At 32.1% G+C, this 13,138-nt stretch overlaps 2 protein-coding genes across 2 annotated transcripts; one reads left to right on the plus strand and one right to left on the minus strand.

Annotated features, from left to right (window-relative positions):
* Window positions 1-317: 317 nt before the first annotated feature.
* On the minus strand, window positions 318-3,073 carry LOC140809658 (annexin D3-like). Its single transcript, XM_073167357.1, is given in 7 exon segments — window positions 318-801; window positions 1,048-1,137; window positions 1,206-1,418; window positions 2,027-2,254; window positions 2,520-2,596; window positions 2,599-2,664; window positions 2,845-3,073. Coding segments are annotated over 7 exon segments (954 nt in total). The 5' UTR covers window positions 2,921-3,073; the 3' UTR covers window positions 318-597.
* A 5,611-nt stretch (window positions 3,074-8,684) lies between these two features.
* LOC140809890 (annexin D4) lies at window positions 8,685-11,048 on the plus strand. The gene is made up of 6 exons (XM_073167664.1): window positions 8,685-8,839; window positions 9,113-9,285; window positions 9,374-9,595; window positions 9,731-9,937; window positions 10,568-10,636; window positions 10,719-11,048. The coding sequence occupies exons 1-6, from the start codon at window positions 8,794-8,796 to the stop codon at window positions 10,926-10,928; spliced, it is 927 nt and encodes a 308-aa protein (XP_073023765.1). The 5' UTR covers window positions 8,685-8,793; the 3' UTR covers window positions 10,929-11,048.
* The last annotated feature ends 2,090 nt before the right edge of the window (window positions 11,049-13,138 follow it).

Below are 13,138 nucleotides of genomic sequence, written 5' to 3' on the forward strand. Positions count from 1 at the left end.
TATTATACAACACAAAGTGTGTGCAGGACCGATAGTAAATAATTTAAAATAAGAATATATGCGAAGTAAATGAATAAATATGTCACTTTGTGAGACGAATTCACATATCTTTATTTGTGATTCGAGTCATTCATGTCCATATTTATAATAAATGTAATACTTTTTCATGAGTGTCCAAATAGAATATTCGTTTTACAAAATTGACCTGTAAGACAATATCATATTAAGTTTTGTATAAATGGAAATAAACAAAAGGTTGAAATATATTGCTAAAATGCGAAGGATGATCTATATTATTTAATTAATATGACAGAACCTACACAGAAACAAGCTGAAGATTTCTCATTTCACAAACAAACAGCCTTCACCTATTTATTGTTTTCCAAGAAAAACAAGTTGACATAAAATAAAATTAATATTTTTTTCAACCATCTACAACTTTTTATAGCAACAAGAGTGCCAATTCCCACCAAATCCAATATAATTTTTACTGCCTTCAACTACCTAATAATCCACATCAAGCATTTTAATTTGAATCCTCTTGCAAAGAAATCAAATCACTTATTGCACGAGAATATATGTTTTACTTGGAAAGAATCAGATATTTGCACCAAGCAAAGTCATCAAGAAGTCCTTGTAGTCCCCAGAAGTGTCGTTGATCACTGCATTGTCCATACTCGATCTGTTTGCTTCGAAATATTCTCCCCTGACTTTCATCAAATCGATTTCTGCTCGACTAACGATGGCTCTGCTCAGCGAATCTTCATCGGTTCCAAGCCCCACTATTGAGGCTCTAATAACCTGGGAGGAGTTTCCGTATCAGGTCAGCCGTGATGTGTTGGAATTTAAAGAAGTAGAAATAAAATTTGATCATAGAGGATACTGTATGCTCTTAAACTCTACCAATGTCTCTTCAATTCAAAATACAGTCGAATATCTAGATATACATAATTAATTTCAAAATATATTGTTTGATATATAACAAACTGGTTGTTATCGGAATAAATCTTCAAAGTAAAAAGCAGAAATTTGATGTTTATGATTCACCTCGGCAAAGTGCTTTTCCGGTGTATCTATGCACCAAATGGCTACTTTCATAATAGATTCCAAAATGCCTTTTCCACAAGCCATTATGTCCTGTGAACAAAAAAATTTGTAAAAACGGTACTCAGAATGACTTAAATAATATGATTAAAATTCTATACCTGGTCTATTGATTTCCCATAATTATCTTTGTAACACTTGAAAGTTTCTCGGAGCTGAAACATATTCCTTATGCTGAGCACAAGCACAAGCTCCTCATCGTCAAGCTTTTTTGCTACAATAGCATCATGTAGTTTTGCTGCCTCCAGCTTGGCTAAAGTTGAATCAACCACTTCTTTGTCGTGTCTGTATGACCTCGTTAAACTCACCAATATCTTTTCAATAACCGCATATTAGAAGAGTTAGAATGGACAGAACAGACCGGTTGAAGTATGATTGATTATGTTACTTTTGATCTAATGTAGTTTTTAAATGGTTTGATGCAAAATTCGAGAGAGTTCTAAAGGTTATCTCAGGATTCGTCTTTGGTAGCATGTCATCTTATAAACAAAGTGGAACTGTTTAACCCCTTTCAAGGTAACATTGTCAGTCATCAGCCATTGCATATGCCGACCTATACAAGGCCTATGTGGCATATGGTCGAAAAGACATGGTTAGGCAGTAACAACGGCATCTACTGTTCTGTGTGGTAGTATATGTGGAAGATGAATCAAAACCAGATACATGAGCTACTATACAAAATTTGAGTTTAACCACACCACTAACAACTATAACTTTTTAGACAGACCTTCTTTGGAAAGTTATTGACCACAGCTTTGAAGCAAACAACCATTGTGCATAAAAGAAACAATTTTTTATCCAAAAACCAGAATGATGTTCTTTAACGTCGGCAAGGATCTGAAGTCAGAAGCATTTCCAATCAAATTTATCGCAAGTTGTCTAATCAAATTCATCATATTTTCCAACATAGAAACAAATTTACCTTCTGGACAGGCTGAGATACATTAGATAATATATCTTCTTCGAGTGAAGTGTCGAACAGAGAACAATATGCTTTCCTTACGGCAACCAGATGATGAGGTGATGCTGCACATGCTATCTCTACTATTACTTGTAACTCAGCAATACTTTTTCTCTTTGATTTCAAGGCCTCATTTGCAAGCCTTGCATCTCTTTCGGCTGGATCGTAAGCCCATAAGATCACCGCTTTCTATAATCCATCAATAAAAAAAACAATTGCAATAATCAGCAGAGAAGATTAACCCAACTCTAAACAGCCAAATAACATGGAACCTCAAATTGAATTAAACATAAAAACATCATAATAACAGCTTTTCTATATACCCATAAATTTAAGGCTACAGAATGCAACTGATCCAGATTTGGGATCCAACCCACCGTTCAATTTCTACTTAAAAACACTAAGGATAACGGATGCCTTAAACTGATTTCAATTAATTTTCCAAAAAAATTACCCTGAAATCGCCAGATAATTCCGAGAAAAGAACATCGATGAGGGACTTGCTGTAAAGCTGCTGGTAAGTATCTCTGATTTCCTTCTCTGGCTAGCATTTCTGCGCCCCAAAATCCTTATTATCTCCTTCTCATCCGTACCATATCCTACAAACCAACAACAAACGTCTGAAGAATACATAACTTCCTATATATCTTCACAAAAGCACCAATAAATTAAAGAAGAAACTGAAAGAAAACATAAGATCATGATCACTCAATTGGATTAACAAAAAAACAACAATGACCCACAAACAAGATTGTGCTGTGTGTGGAGAAAAAGTGTACCTTGAAAAGCTTTCTTGAGTTTTTCGCTGTCTTGGGCTGGAGAAGGAACAACTTCTGGGATTCTAATCGTTGCCATTGTCCCTGATTTCTTCTATGCGATGGAATTTTCGATAAATATTTGTTAATTTATGAAAAAAAATTCAAAGGAAGAAGAATGCGATTTTTGCAGTTTCAGCTAGAGCCCGAGCTTCGGTTTCAGTTCAGTTTCTTTATTGGCTATTTTCCCTCCCTCGAAATTAATTAATTAATTTTGTTATTTATATTAGCCAAACAGACCCCTCTTTCTTTCTAATTTCCTTCCAAGTCCCTCGTTTCTCTTACCCACGATTTTGTCCATTGATTCGTAAAATCTCGTTGAATTAGTATGTATTCGGTGGAAACATAGGATTTCGTGAAAGTTTTTATTGTTAGATCTAAAATTTAATTTGTTTGATGTAAATTTAGTTCAGATTGTTCAAATTTTTATAATTTCGAAAATACTCTTCATCACTCGAAACTTCGTATTCCACGTTTTTCTTCTCCTACCATTCCATTTTCATAAAGAGTTGATTTTATGTGAGACCGTCTCACGGATCTTAATCTGTGAGACGGATCAACCCTATCCATATTCACAATAAAAAGTAATACTCTTAGCATAAAAAGTAATATTTTTTCATGGATGACCCAAATAAGATATCCGTCTCACAGATACGACCCGTGAGACCGTCTCACACAAATTTTTGCCTTTCATAAATGGATCTAAAAAATTTAAAATATTTTTTCTTCAAACATTTTAGTTGTATAAGTAACAACAGTTATATTTTTAGTAAGGAGTCAACCAATTGATCTTACAATTAGTATCAAAGTTAAAGTCACGAGTTCGATTCACGTGGATTGCAAGTAACGCGATGATTGTCCAATGTGGCACTTGGGCTTAAGAGTGGGACTTTTGTAAAACTGTCTCACGAATCTTTATCTGTGAGATGGGTCAACCCTATCGATATTCACAAAAATTTTTTGTAAAACTGTCTCACGAATCTTATTTTGCCTTCTTAAAATTAATTTTTAATAAAATTATTTAAAACCTTCACCGTAAAAATATGTTATAGGACTTATGTATAGATACATCACAATTCATATTACATAAACGTTTTCGTTGCTAATTTTTTTATGGAAAATTGCTAGTATTTCATGAACGCATTATTTTGTAACATACAATTTAATTTCGGCAAAAACTTGTGTGAGACGGTCTCACGAGTATTATTTATGAGACGGATCTCTTATATGGGTCACCCATGAAAAAGTATCACTTTTTATGCTAAGAGTATTACTTTTTATTGTGAATATGGGTAGGGTTGACCCGTCTCACAGATTATGATCCGTGAGACAGTCTCACATGAGACTCATTCTTTAATTTCATATCTAAAATTTAATATTGAACTTATGATTATAAATAAAACTATATCTCAATCGTATAATTCAAGAAATTGATAAAGAAATAAATCAAAATTTTAAAAATATTATATTTTTCCAAACTCATTATTTCTCATTGTCAAAATCAAATTTAAATTTTGCACATCCAATGAATTGATATGGCTTAATTTGACACTTGGAAAATTTCAAACTCGGCAATAATGAGATGCACATAAATAATTTAAGTGTGAACTTCAAGATATATAGGGAATTAAAAATATTCAATAAAATATATAAGTAACAAGTCTGATATAATTAATTATACACACATATACACTTTTTTTATTAAAGAAATTAAAAAATTATAATGGAAAATTATTCCATACCTAAAATAAAAATTCAATATACATATTACCTTTCTCATTGGATAATTCTGATTTTTCAAAAAAATTTAATATCATTAGTTATTTGAGAAACATGCTAGAGATATGATTTGGGATAAATTACAAGAATATAATAATAGTAAGCTTAAGTCAATACTTATACTTGTTGCATAATGTATCGCATATCTATATTCGTGATATGAGTCGAATCGGTCCATATTTATAACGAAAAGTAATATTTTTTTGTATAAAAAGTAATGATTTTTAATGTATCGGATCAGAGATATGTCTCATACAATTGATTTGCTAGACGGTCTCATAAAAGTTTTTGTGAATTGATTAATACTTAAATATTTATGAATGATATTTTTTATTAAAAAAAAGTTAGTTAGAATATTTTATATAGTCATGCACTCCATTCATATAATTATTAATATGGTTAAAAAAATATTAAAAACTTTTTAAAACTTTTGATAGAGATTTGCAACTAATTTAATTGAATCCCTCCCATCTCCCTTCACCAATGCAAGTCTATCTTTTCAATAATTGTTTTATTTTTTATATTGTCAAACATCATTTATTTTTTATATTGTCAAACATCATTTTTCTCATATGTACACAACCACGAGCTTCCAACCAGACGAAAACGAATGACAGATAATCTTATTTAGGATAATATGTCCACACACGACAATGAACTGGATCTCATATTATATAATATATGTAGCTACATATATGTTATATCATGTCAAATATATCTTATCTTATACAATAATTGTCCCAGATAAGAATCATTCGACGCCTAACGTTTGCGTCGTTATTGTTCAGTTTAAAACATTCGAGTTCTCTCACTTGCACCAACTATACTTTTTAGTAAATATATAAGGGTCCGATCCTACAACTGATATCAGAATCAAGGTCATGTTCTCGATTTTGATAGATTGCAAGAAGTGCAATAACTGCCCTCGGATGAGAGGGATTGACATGTAACGCCTCTAATGTGTACATTTTAAAATTTTTAGCTCTACCACAATAACCAACAATATAGTTTGTAAGTAAAAGCAACAAACGTTCAATCATACGTGTAATATAATTGTTGGGTTATATGCTAATTATATAGATTTTTTTATACATTCAAACAAAATGTATACATCTGTACGTTTTGATACGGTACACGCTCACCATGCGTACTTATGTGGGCATCGATGAGGTGAAACTCACCTATTAGATATACAATGTTTTTATGTTTCATCTCATCTAAAATGTGAGTGTCATCTAATCGATACTAATATAAATGTGCACGATGAGTGTTCAGCATAAAAACTGTATATCTATATTATATATAGTCTAATAATTTAGAATTATATAAAAATAGTTTTATCCATGGGACCATGGCATAAATTTTGAAAACAAAAAATGATGGAAGGGAGGGACAATAATAATTTAATGGAACATGACTTCCTTACCCAACAGCTAGGCAAATCAAAAATCGGACAGATCATTGGACTCCACAAATGTCCCATTCCTCTGTTTATCCCACGCGATTCATGCTCTATTATTTCATAATTTACAGGCTAATAATTTATTTTTTTTGGGTAAAAATTAATAGTCGAATGATAAGTGGATTTCCCTCGAAGATATGAAAATCTTCGTTATTTTAATATTTTATTAAAAATAATTTATTTAAAACAAAAAAAAAACAAAAATTCCCGACTTTTAACATGTAGAGTTTTTGTTCTAACGATTTTTTTATGTAGAAATTAGTTGTATAATCAATTTAATGCGTTCAAATGCCCATCATTCTCTAAACTCCAATTTTATGGTCCCTTCAATATTAATATTTTAGAAAAAAAATGTCATGAAATTAAATTACAAGTTCGGAAGCAATTGAAAATTTATTTAAAACATGCTTAATTAGCTAGCTGGAGTCCAACTCCAGTTTCCACCAAAAATTAATTAATTTGTCAAATCATTTTAATTTCCATGTTCTCATTTATCATATTGATTGACGTTGATTTAATATTATTCGCCCCATATAGCATGAACCTTAGGATCCATAAATATATGGGGTGTGTTTTTGGAAGAGTGAGATCATCCCGTCGGAATCGCGACGAGGGTAGATTATCCGATGTAGTATAAAAAATTATATCATTCAACATTTAACGATTCGATATTCCACATAGAAATATGTCACACTATCTAAATTCCAAACTCTAAAAATAAGATAAAAATATTTTAATTATTTTGCACAAATCGTTGAAAGCATATAAATTAATACAATAATTTTTAGACGGTCTCACGGGTCAATTTTACTTTTTATACCGTCCAAAGAATTACTTTTCACTCTACGTATAAATTTGGTGTCAAATAGTCTCACAAATATGTATACACGAGATTATATAGTAGAAAAAGTAATACATTGTTCAATGATATGATAACGTTTGCAATAACTGTACATCATTTTCATACCAGCTAGATCAACATATAAAATGTGAAGATAATATGGACGAGACTTTTTTAAAACATAATACACAAACATTATGTAACATCAAACTTGGCTGTAGGAAAATTTGATCCACGTTTGACTTGAAACAATATGTTCCTTATTTTCACACCTATTTATCATTGTTTCAAAAGTTATAGATATTACGTCAGAATATTGAAAGAAATGGGACATACAATTGTCTCCTATTAGAAGTCTAACAGAGTCTTATCTACGTTGTTAGTTCTAAGTTTGAACTATGAGATTGAGCCTTTAGGGGCATTAGAAGTTTTTGAAATGAAGAAGCCGTCGATAGGCTGAATCTCGGTGAAACACATGTGCACGACTTGCTCAACCTGGTAAGGTAAGGTGAGGTGAGGTCTCTTGGCCGTATTAATCTTTTTGGACAAAATTTATTTGATTATTTTCAAAATATTATGTGAAAGATTGCACTCATTCGAAAACTTTGTGTCTCTTAGCCTATTAAAGAAAGTTGGCTGCTTTTAGACCAAACACTACGTCCATTGGCTTATCACAGAAGGTTGGCTACTTTTGGACCAAACACTACGTCCCTTGGATTATCACAGAAGCTTGCGTTCATATCCACAAAGTTGTGTTCCTTTTATGCAACTGGTGAATAGGCTACAAATAATCGCTCCATTTGCATCAATCAGAACTTTTGACATCTTCGTTGCATTTCCTTTTCATTCATTTCATGCTCGAAAGTTTCTGTGTATTTTTGTTCGCTGTTATCAAGAGTTTGTAGTGTTGCATGCTCTCGATTCGAAGTCGTTGTATCTTAGAGACAATTGCCGTCAACATAAAATACTGTTATAAAAGCAATTTCGTCTTACAGATAAATGTTTCATCCTTGCCTCGGCTTACTGATTGTGTTGCTGCAAATTTTACCAGTGAAAGAGATCCAGACTAATAACATATTAAAAGTTAGTCAAGATATAACTTTATTTCTTTATTTTTGTGACAACACAAAACTCATACTAACTGATTGTGACGAATCGTACGTTTCATATTCATATTTTCATGTAATTAATGGATAAAACTTTTATTTTATTTTATACATGCATGAAAGTCATATACTAACAAAGACATGTATAACGTTCTAACTGAAATCAAATTTGAACTCACATATAGGAAAGAAGAACCATGCACGTCATGTTAACATTTTCATAAAACATAGTACTGCATAATCTACATTCATAGATAAAATAATTTTTCATGAACATGCACAAAGACGAGTGATCTTCCTAAAAAATTGTCATCATACACGCTAGTCGTAAGAAAAACGTAAATTTGTCATACATCAATAAAATTCAACTGAATACTCGTTGCTCTGATAAAAAAATCGAAATTGAATAAAACTCGTCTTTCTTGGTCGGTAGGGGATAATCTGAAGTCTGGAAAAACAAATGTATTCATTCATTAATATACGATCAAGTTAATACATTCTATTATAATAACGTATTAAGGAACGGCGGAAACACAATTCAATTCTATTAATTACATTATATTAATAAAACCGATGGCTTGACTGACACTTTCGAAATGACGAAAACAACCCCGAAACTTAAGTATAAATCCAGCATTGCCATTGCCGAAGATTTTATAGTTCTCCTTCTTCTTCAACCCATTAACTCACAAACAAAATAGTACAGAGCTTCCAAGTTTGCATCAATGGCGGATTCCGATGAGCATGGAGCACTCTCCAAAGCCTTCTCAGGTCCTTTTTTCTATCAATTTTATAGACACTATGGTTTCATTTGAAGAGAATTTGTCAAATCAAATTTAATTTCGAGCTACGATAGAAATTTGGTCATTTTCTTTTCGGTGATCTTTTATTTTTTGATTCGTAACTCTAGCTCATTTGCAATACTAATGTCAAAATTCGATCGAGACATTCTATCAGACTTGATGATCGTTCAGTATTTTACTTTATATATACTGAGAGTATATGAATAAAACCATGTTCTAATATCTTTGATTTATCATTTAGGGCTTGGTGTTGATGAGAAAACATTGATAACAATACTTGGGAGATGGCATCCAGAGCAAAGAAAAACATTTAGAAAGGGGAGTCGCGATTTCTTCATCGAAGATGAACGACAATTCGAGAGGTGGAGCGATCGACACGTGACGCAACTTCGTAACGAATTCTTGCGTATCAAGGTCGTATTTCAATTAGAATAATGTTTGATTTAATAGAAAAATGCATTTTATTTTAGTTTTTTTTTTTGCAAAACTGTGAATGCTGCAGGAAGCAATCGTTCTGTGGACCATGCATCCTTGGGAGAGGGATGCACGGTTACTGAAAGAATCGTTGAACAAGCTAGGATCTGCTCAATACAACATACTCATCGAAGTCGCGTGCACGAGATCATCTGATGAGTTGCTGGGTGCAAGAAAAGCCTACCACTCCCTCTTCCATCGTTCCATCGAGGAAGATGTCGCGTTTCACGTCCACGGCCCCGACCAGAAGGTCATTATCAAGAATACCCTGCTAATTTCGGGTCAATTTGATATATTCGTCTATCACTTCTGTATCCAAACTCCCCTTAATTATCAAGAAAAGGATCACTAAATTTTATTTATTTATTTTAATTCTTCCGGGCAGCTTTTGATTGCTATGGTTAGCTCTTACCGTTACGAAGGTCCGAAAGTGAGCGAAGAACTTGCGAAAACAGAGGCGAAGGCCATTTCGAGTGCGATCAAAGAAGGTGACTCGGAGCTACTAATTAGGGTCATGTCCACAAGGAGCATAATCCATCTCAACCATGTTTACAAATATTACAAGGAAATTAACGGCAAAGACTTGGATCAGGTACCCTTCGAACACCACTTAATTTTAATATATAATTAGTGCACTAATGCATGTGTTACTTAATTTTAATATATAATTAATACACTCACACGTTACGTATTTATACAATATTTTTTATAATTTATTTGGTTTATATTTAAACGAGGATCAAAATATGATTATAAGAAATGGTGAGAGATTAAAATGTAATTTTGATATATGATTTAAAAAGTAAAAAGAAAAAAAGGAGAATCTTCTTTAGTCGAATTTGAATTGTTTGTTACGAGTGTATGGGCTATTTGGAAGGATATATGTAATATGAAGCACAATACTAAACCATCTTATTCTATTATATCTATTGAGTGGGTGGCTGCTTTTTCGAAAAATACCAAGTAGGAATTGAACATACGACTTAGAAAACAGTATGTTATTTTATAATATATGATGTGTTTGAAATTATGTAGAATGTACTGGAAGTGGAATTTTTTTTAAAATTTTAATATAATCGGAGAGTAGTTTGATGGGTCTCGAACTCGAGATAGGTGCTACTATTTGGTAGGAGTATGTGTTGCACATGAATTTGCTAGTTCTTCATGACATTGTTGATGTTTCTATACATTTTTTTTTTTTTGGTAACAATTTGCTTGATAGGATGTTGAGGGTGACTTGCTTAAAGAAACTATTCAATGCCTATGCATTCCCGCAACATACTTTACCAAGGTGAGATTTAAGTTTAATCTGTGTATCTTCAGCTCATGTTTTTTGATCAATTGATGATAAATTAAACCTTTTCAAATTTTAGATTTTGGGTGAATCGTTGAAATATGATGCCGATGAGCCGAGCAAGGACGCGGTGACGAGAGTGATCGTGACACGAGCAGACCACGATATGAAGCAGATTAAAGAAGAATACAGTGAGAAATATGGTGGCAGTCTTGCAAACAAAATCAAAGATGTGGCCAATGGAAGTTACAAAGATTTCTTGCTTACTTTAATTGCGAGAGGAGATTGATTTATCGATTGATTAATTTGAGTTGAATTGAATATTGGCGTGTTAGAAGATGAATTTCTGTTTCCTTTTCTTTCTATGTTTTGTGTGTGACAAGAACAAAATAAATGAAGTTTATTTTCATTTTCGCGATTTTGGGAAACTTTGCTGAAATCTGTTTTTAAGATTATTTAAAAATATTATAAATGTTTTTGTTAAGATCGGCGACATGTTAAGAAGATGGTGAATAAACATTTTTAAAAATTTTCGAGCACTTTTGATAGTATTATCTATACAAGATTTATTTTTCTCGATTGTAAGGAAATAGTCTGACAACAAAAATAATGTAGAAGAACATGATTATTTTGATGTTATATACTTAAATTATAGATAGTCAACAGGATGAGTAAATGACACATAATATATAGAAGTTCGAAGGTAAAATCTTTCTACGTCTCACATTCTTCTACTTGTGAAGAAATTCGCTAAAAGACTTTGGTTTTACAAATTTTTTGTAACAACACGTTTCAATATTAGGTCTTGTCCACTGTCTAGGTTGAAACTCTTAGTAATTTTTATAATGGATGAAACGTTCAGTCAAACAACCAAAACAACATAAATATAACAAAGAATGAATCATAAAATTCAAGATGTTTGCAACTACTCGAATAGTCTCTGGCATAAAACTGTTGAGTAGTTGTTTTCAAGCTCTGAGTGATCTTTATAGATCTAATAATGGCTTGAAGAAGGAGTTAGTGAGCAGTGTATGATATATGAGAATTGTGATCATAAATTTTTAATTATGCAAGCCTTCTTTTTGAATTTCTAGCTTTGAATGTATATTTGTATGTAGAATTCTTCCTTGCATTCTCTATAAATATTATAAGAGTCCTTTTTGTTTTCGTTCTATGACTTTTTGTTCTATAATCCGACAATATGGACACATAACTGTTACGTGTTGCGGCTTTCATTAAATGTTCTTTAATGTCTTTCCCTTTTTTTTCTTTTAAAAGTTTTCATTGTACAAAGCTGTCAGACGATAAACAGGTAGAATACCTTAGATGAGAGTTGGTAAGATATGTACAATATTTCAAATTTGAGCCATTGATTGATCTGTTAACTTTCACAAATACCCTTTACTCTGTTCAATCGAGTGCTACTTTAGTATATCTTTGAGCAGTCCAGTCGAGTGACAGATTAGTATGGTATAACTGATTGAACAAATTTAGCGATAGAGAGACTAAATAGCTTGCAATCTTACACATCTTTTGAACACCGATAGTATGTTGCTCTTTGTTTTTGGCAAAACAGTCAAGTATCTTAATACACGAATAGCGGAGGCTTGTTCTAATGTAATTAATTATTGTCTGTCAATGAATTTCATTGAGAAAACGAATTTCATTATTACAAGAGAAAATAAAAGAAAAGAAATCATTATACACCTAAGAGCATAAATTTAAATCATGTGCTCCCTTGTGAACCAAGAACTACCTCTACCTAACCCTCCACATTTTCTCATAAAAGCTTCCTTCTTCTTCTGTTGCTTTATTTATTGCCCCTTTTTCTGGCCTCTTCCAGCCTTTGTTTGGCCTCTGCCTCTATTCTTAACTGATCTTCCCCTTTTTTTGTTGGATCTGGTTTTCTACACGTCCAAACGCAGCGGAAATTTTAAGAATTTTATTTATTTTGACAATCAAAATATGTTTTGTTTTGGGCGCTCGTATGATTTTATCATAAACATTCATAGGGTGTTGAAATTTTATACCTTTGGTGAACGATTCACACGGCTCCAATTATTCCGGGGTTAGCGGAGATAGCTCTTGATGAATTCCCTACGAACATTCTTCGAGTCTTCTTCTATCAAGTCTACGACCAGAAGATTTGTTCCTCTTTCAAATAGCACTAGAATATTTGAAAGAAGTTTTTACGTTGAGATCAAAAATTTGAGAGAGGACTCAATATTTTTTTCCTTAAAAAATTGCCAAAAGAATTTTGGAGGAATTTTTGTGTGATTCTCGATCATCACACTAAAAATTGAGTGGAGGCTAGGTCAACTTTTTTATTTCCTTAAAAACAAGTCATTTAACCTAAATTCCATAATTAACATTAATGGGCTTGATTAATTAATGGGGCTAGTCCAACTAGTTTAATTAATTAATCAAAGTCCATTAATAACTTTAATTATTTAATATGTTGGACTTGTACTCCTACAAGCCCATTAAACATACTCTCAA

This window comes from Primulina eburnea, chromosome 13 (assembly GCF_022965805.1).
Source record: "Primulina eburnea isolate SZY01 chromosome 13, ASM2296580v1, whole genome shotgun sequence".
In the NCBI taxonomy this organism is placed as follows: Eukaryota; Viridiplantae; Streptophyta; class Magnoliopsida; order Lamiales; family Gesneriaceae; genus Primulina; species Primulina eburnea.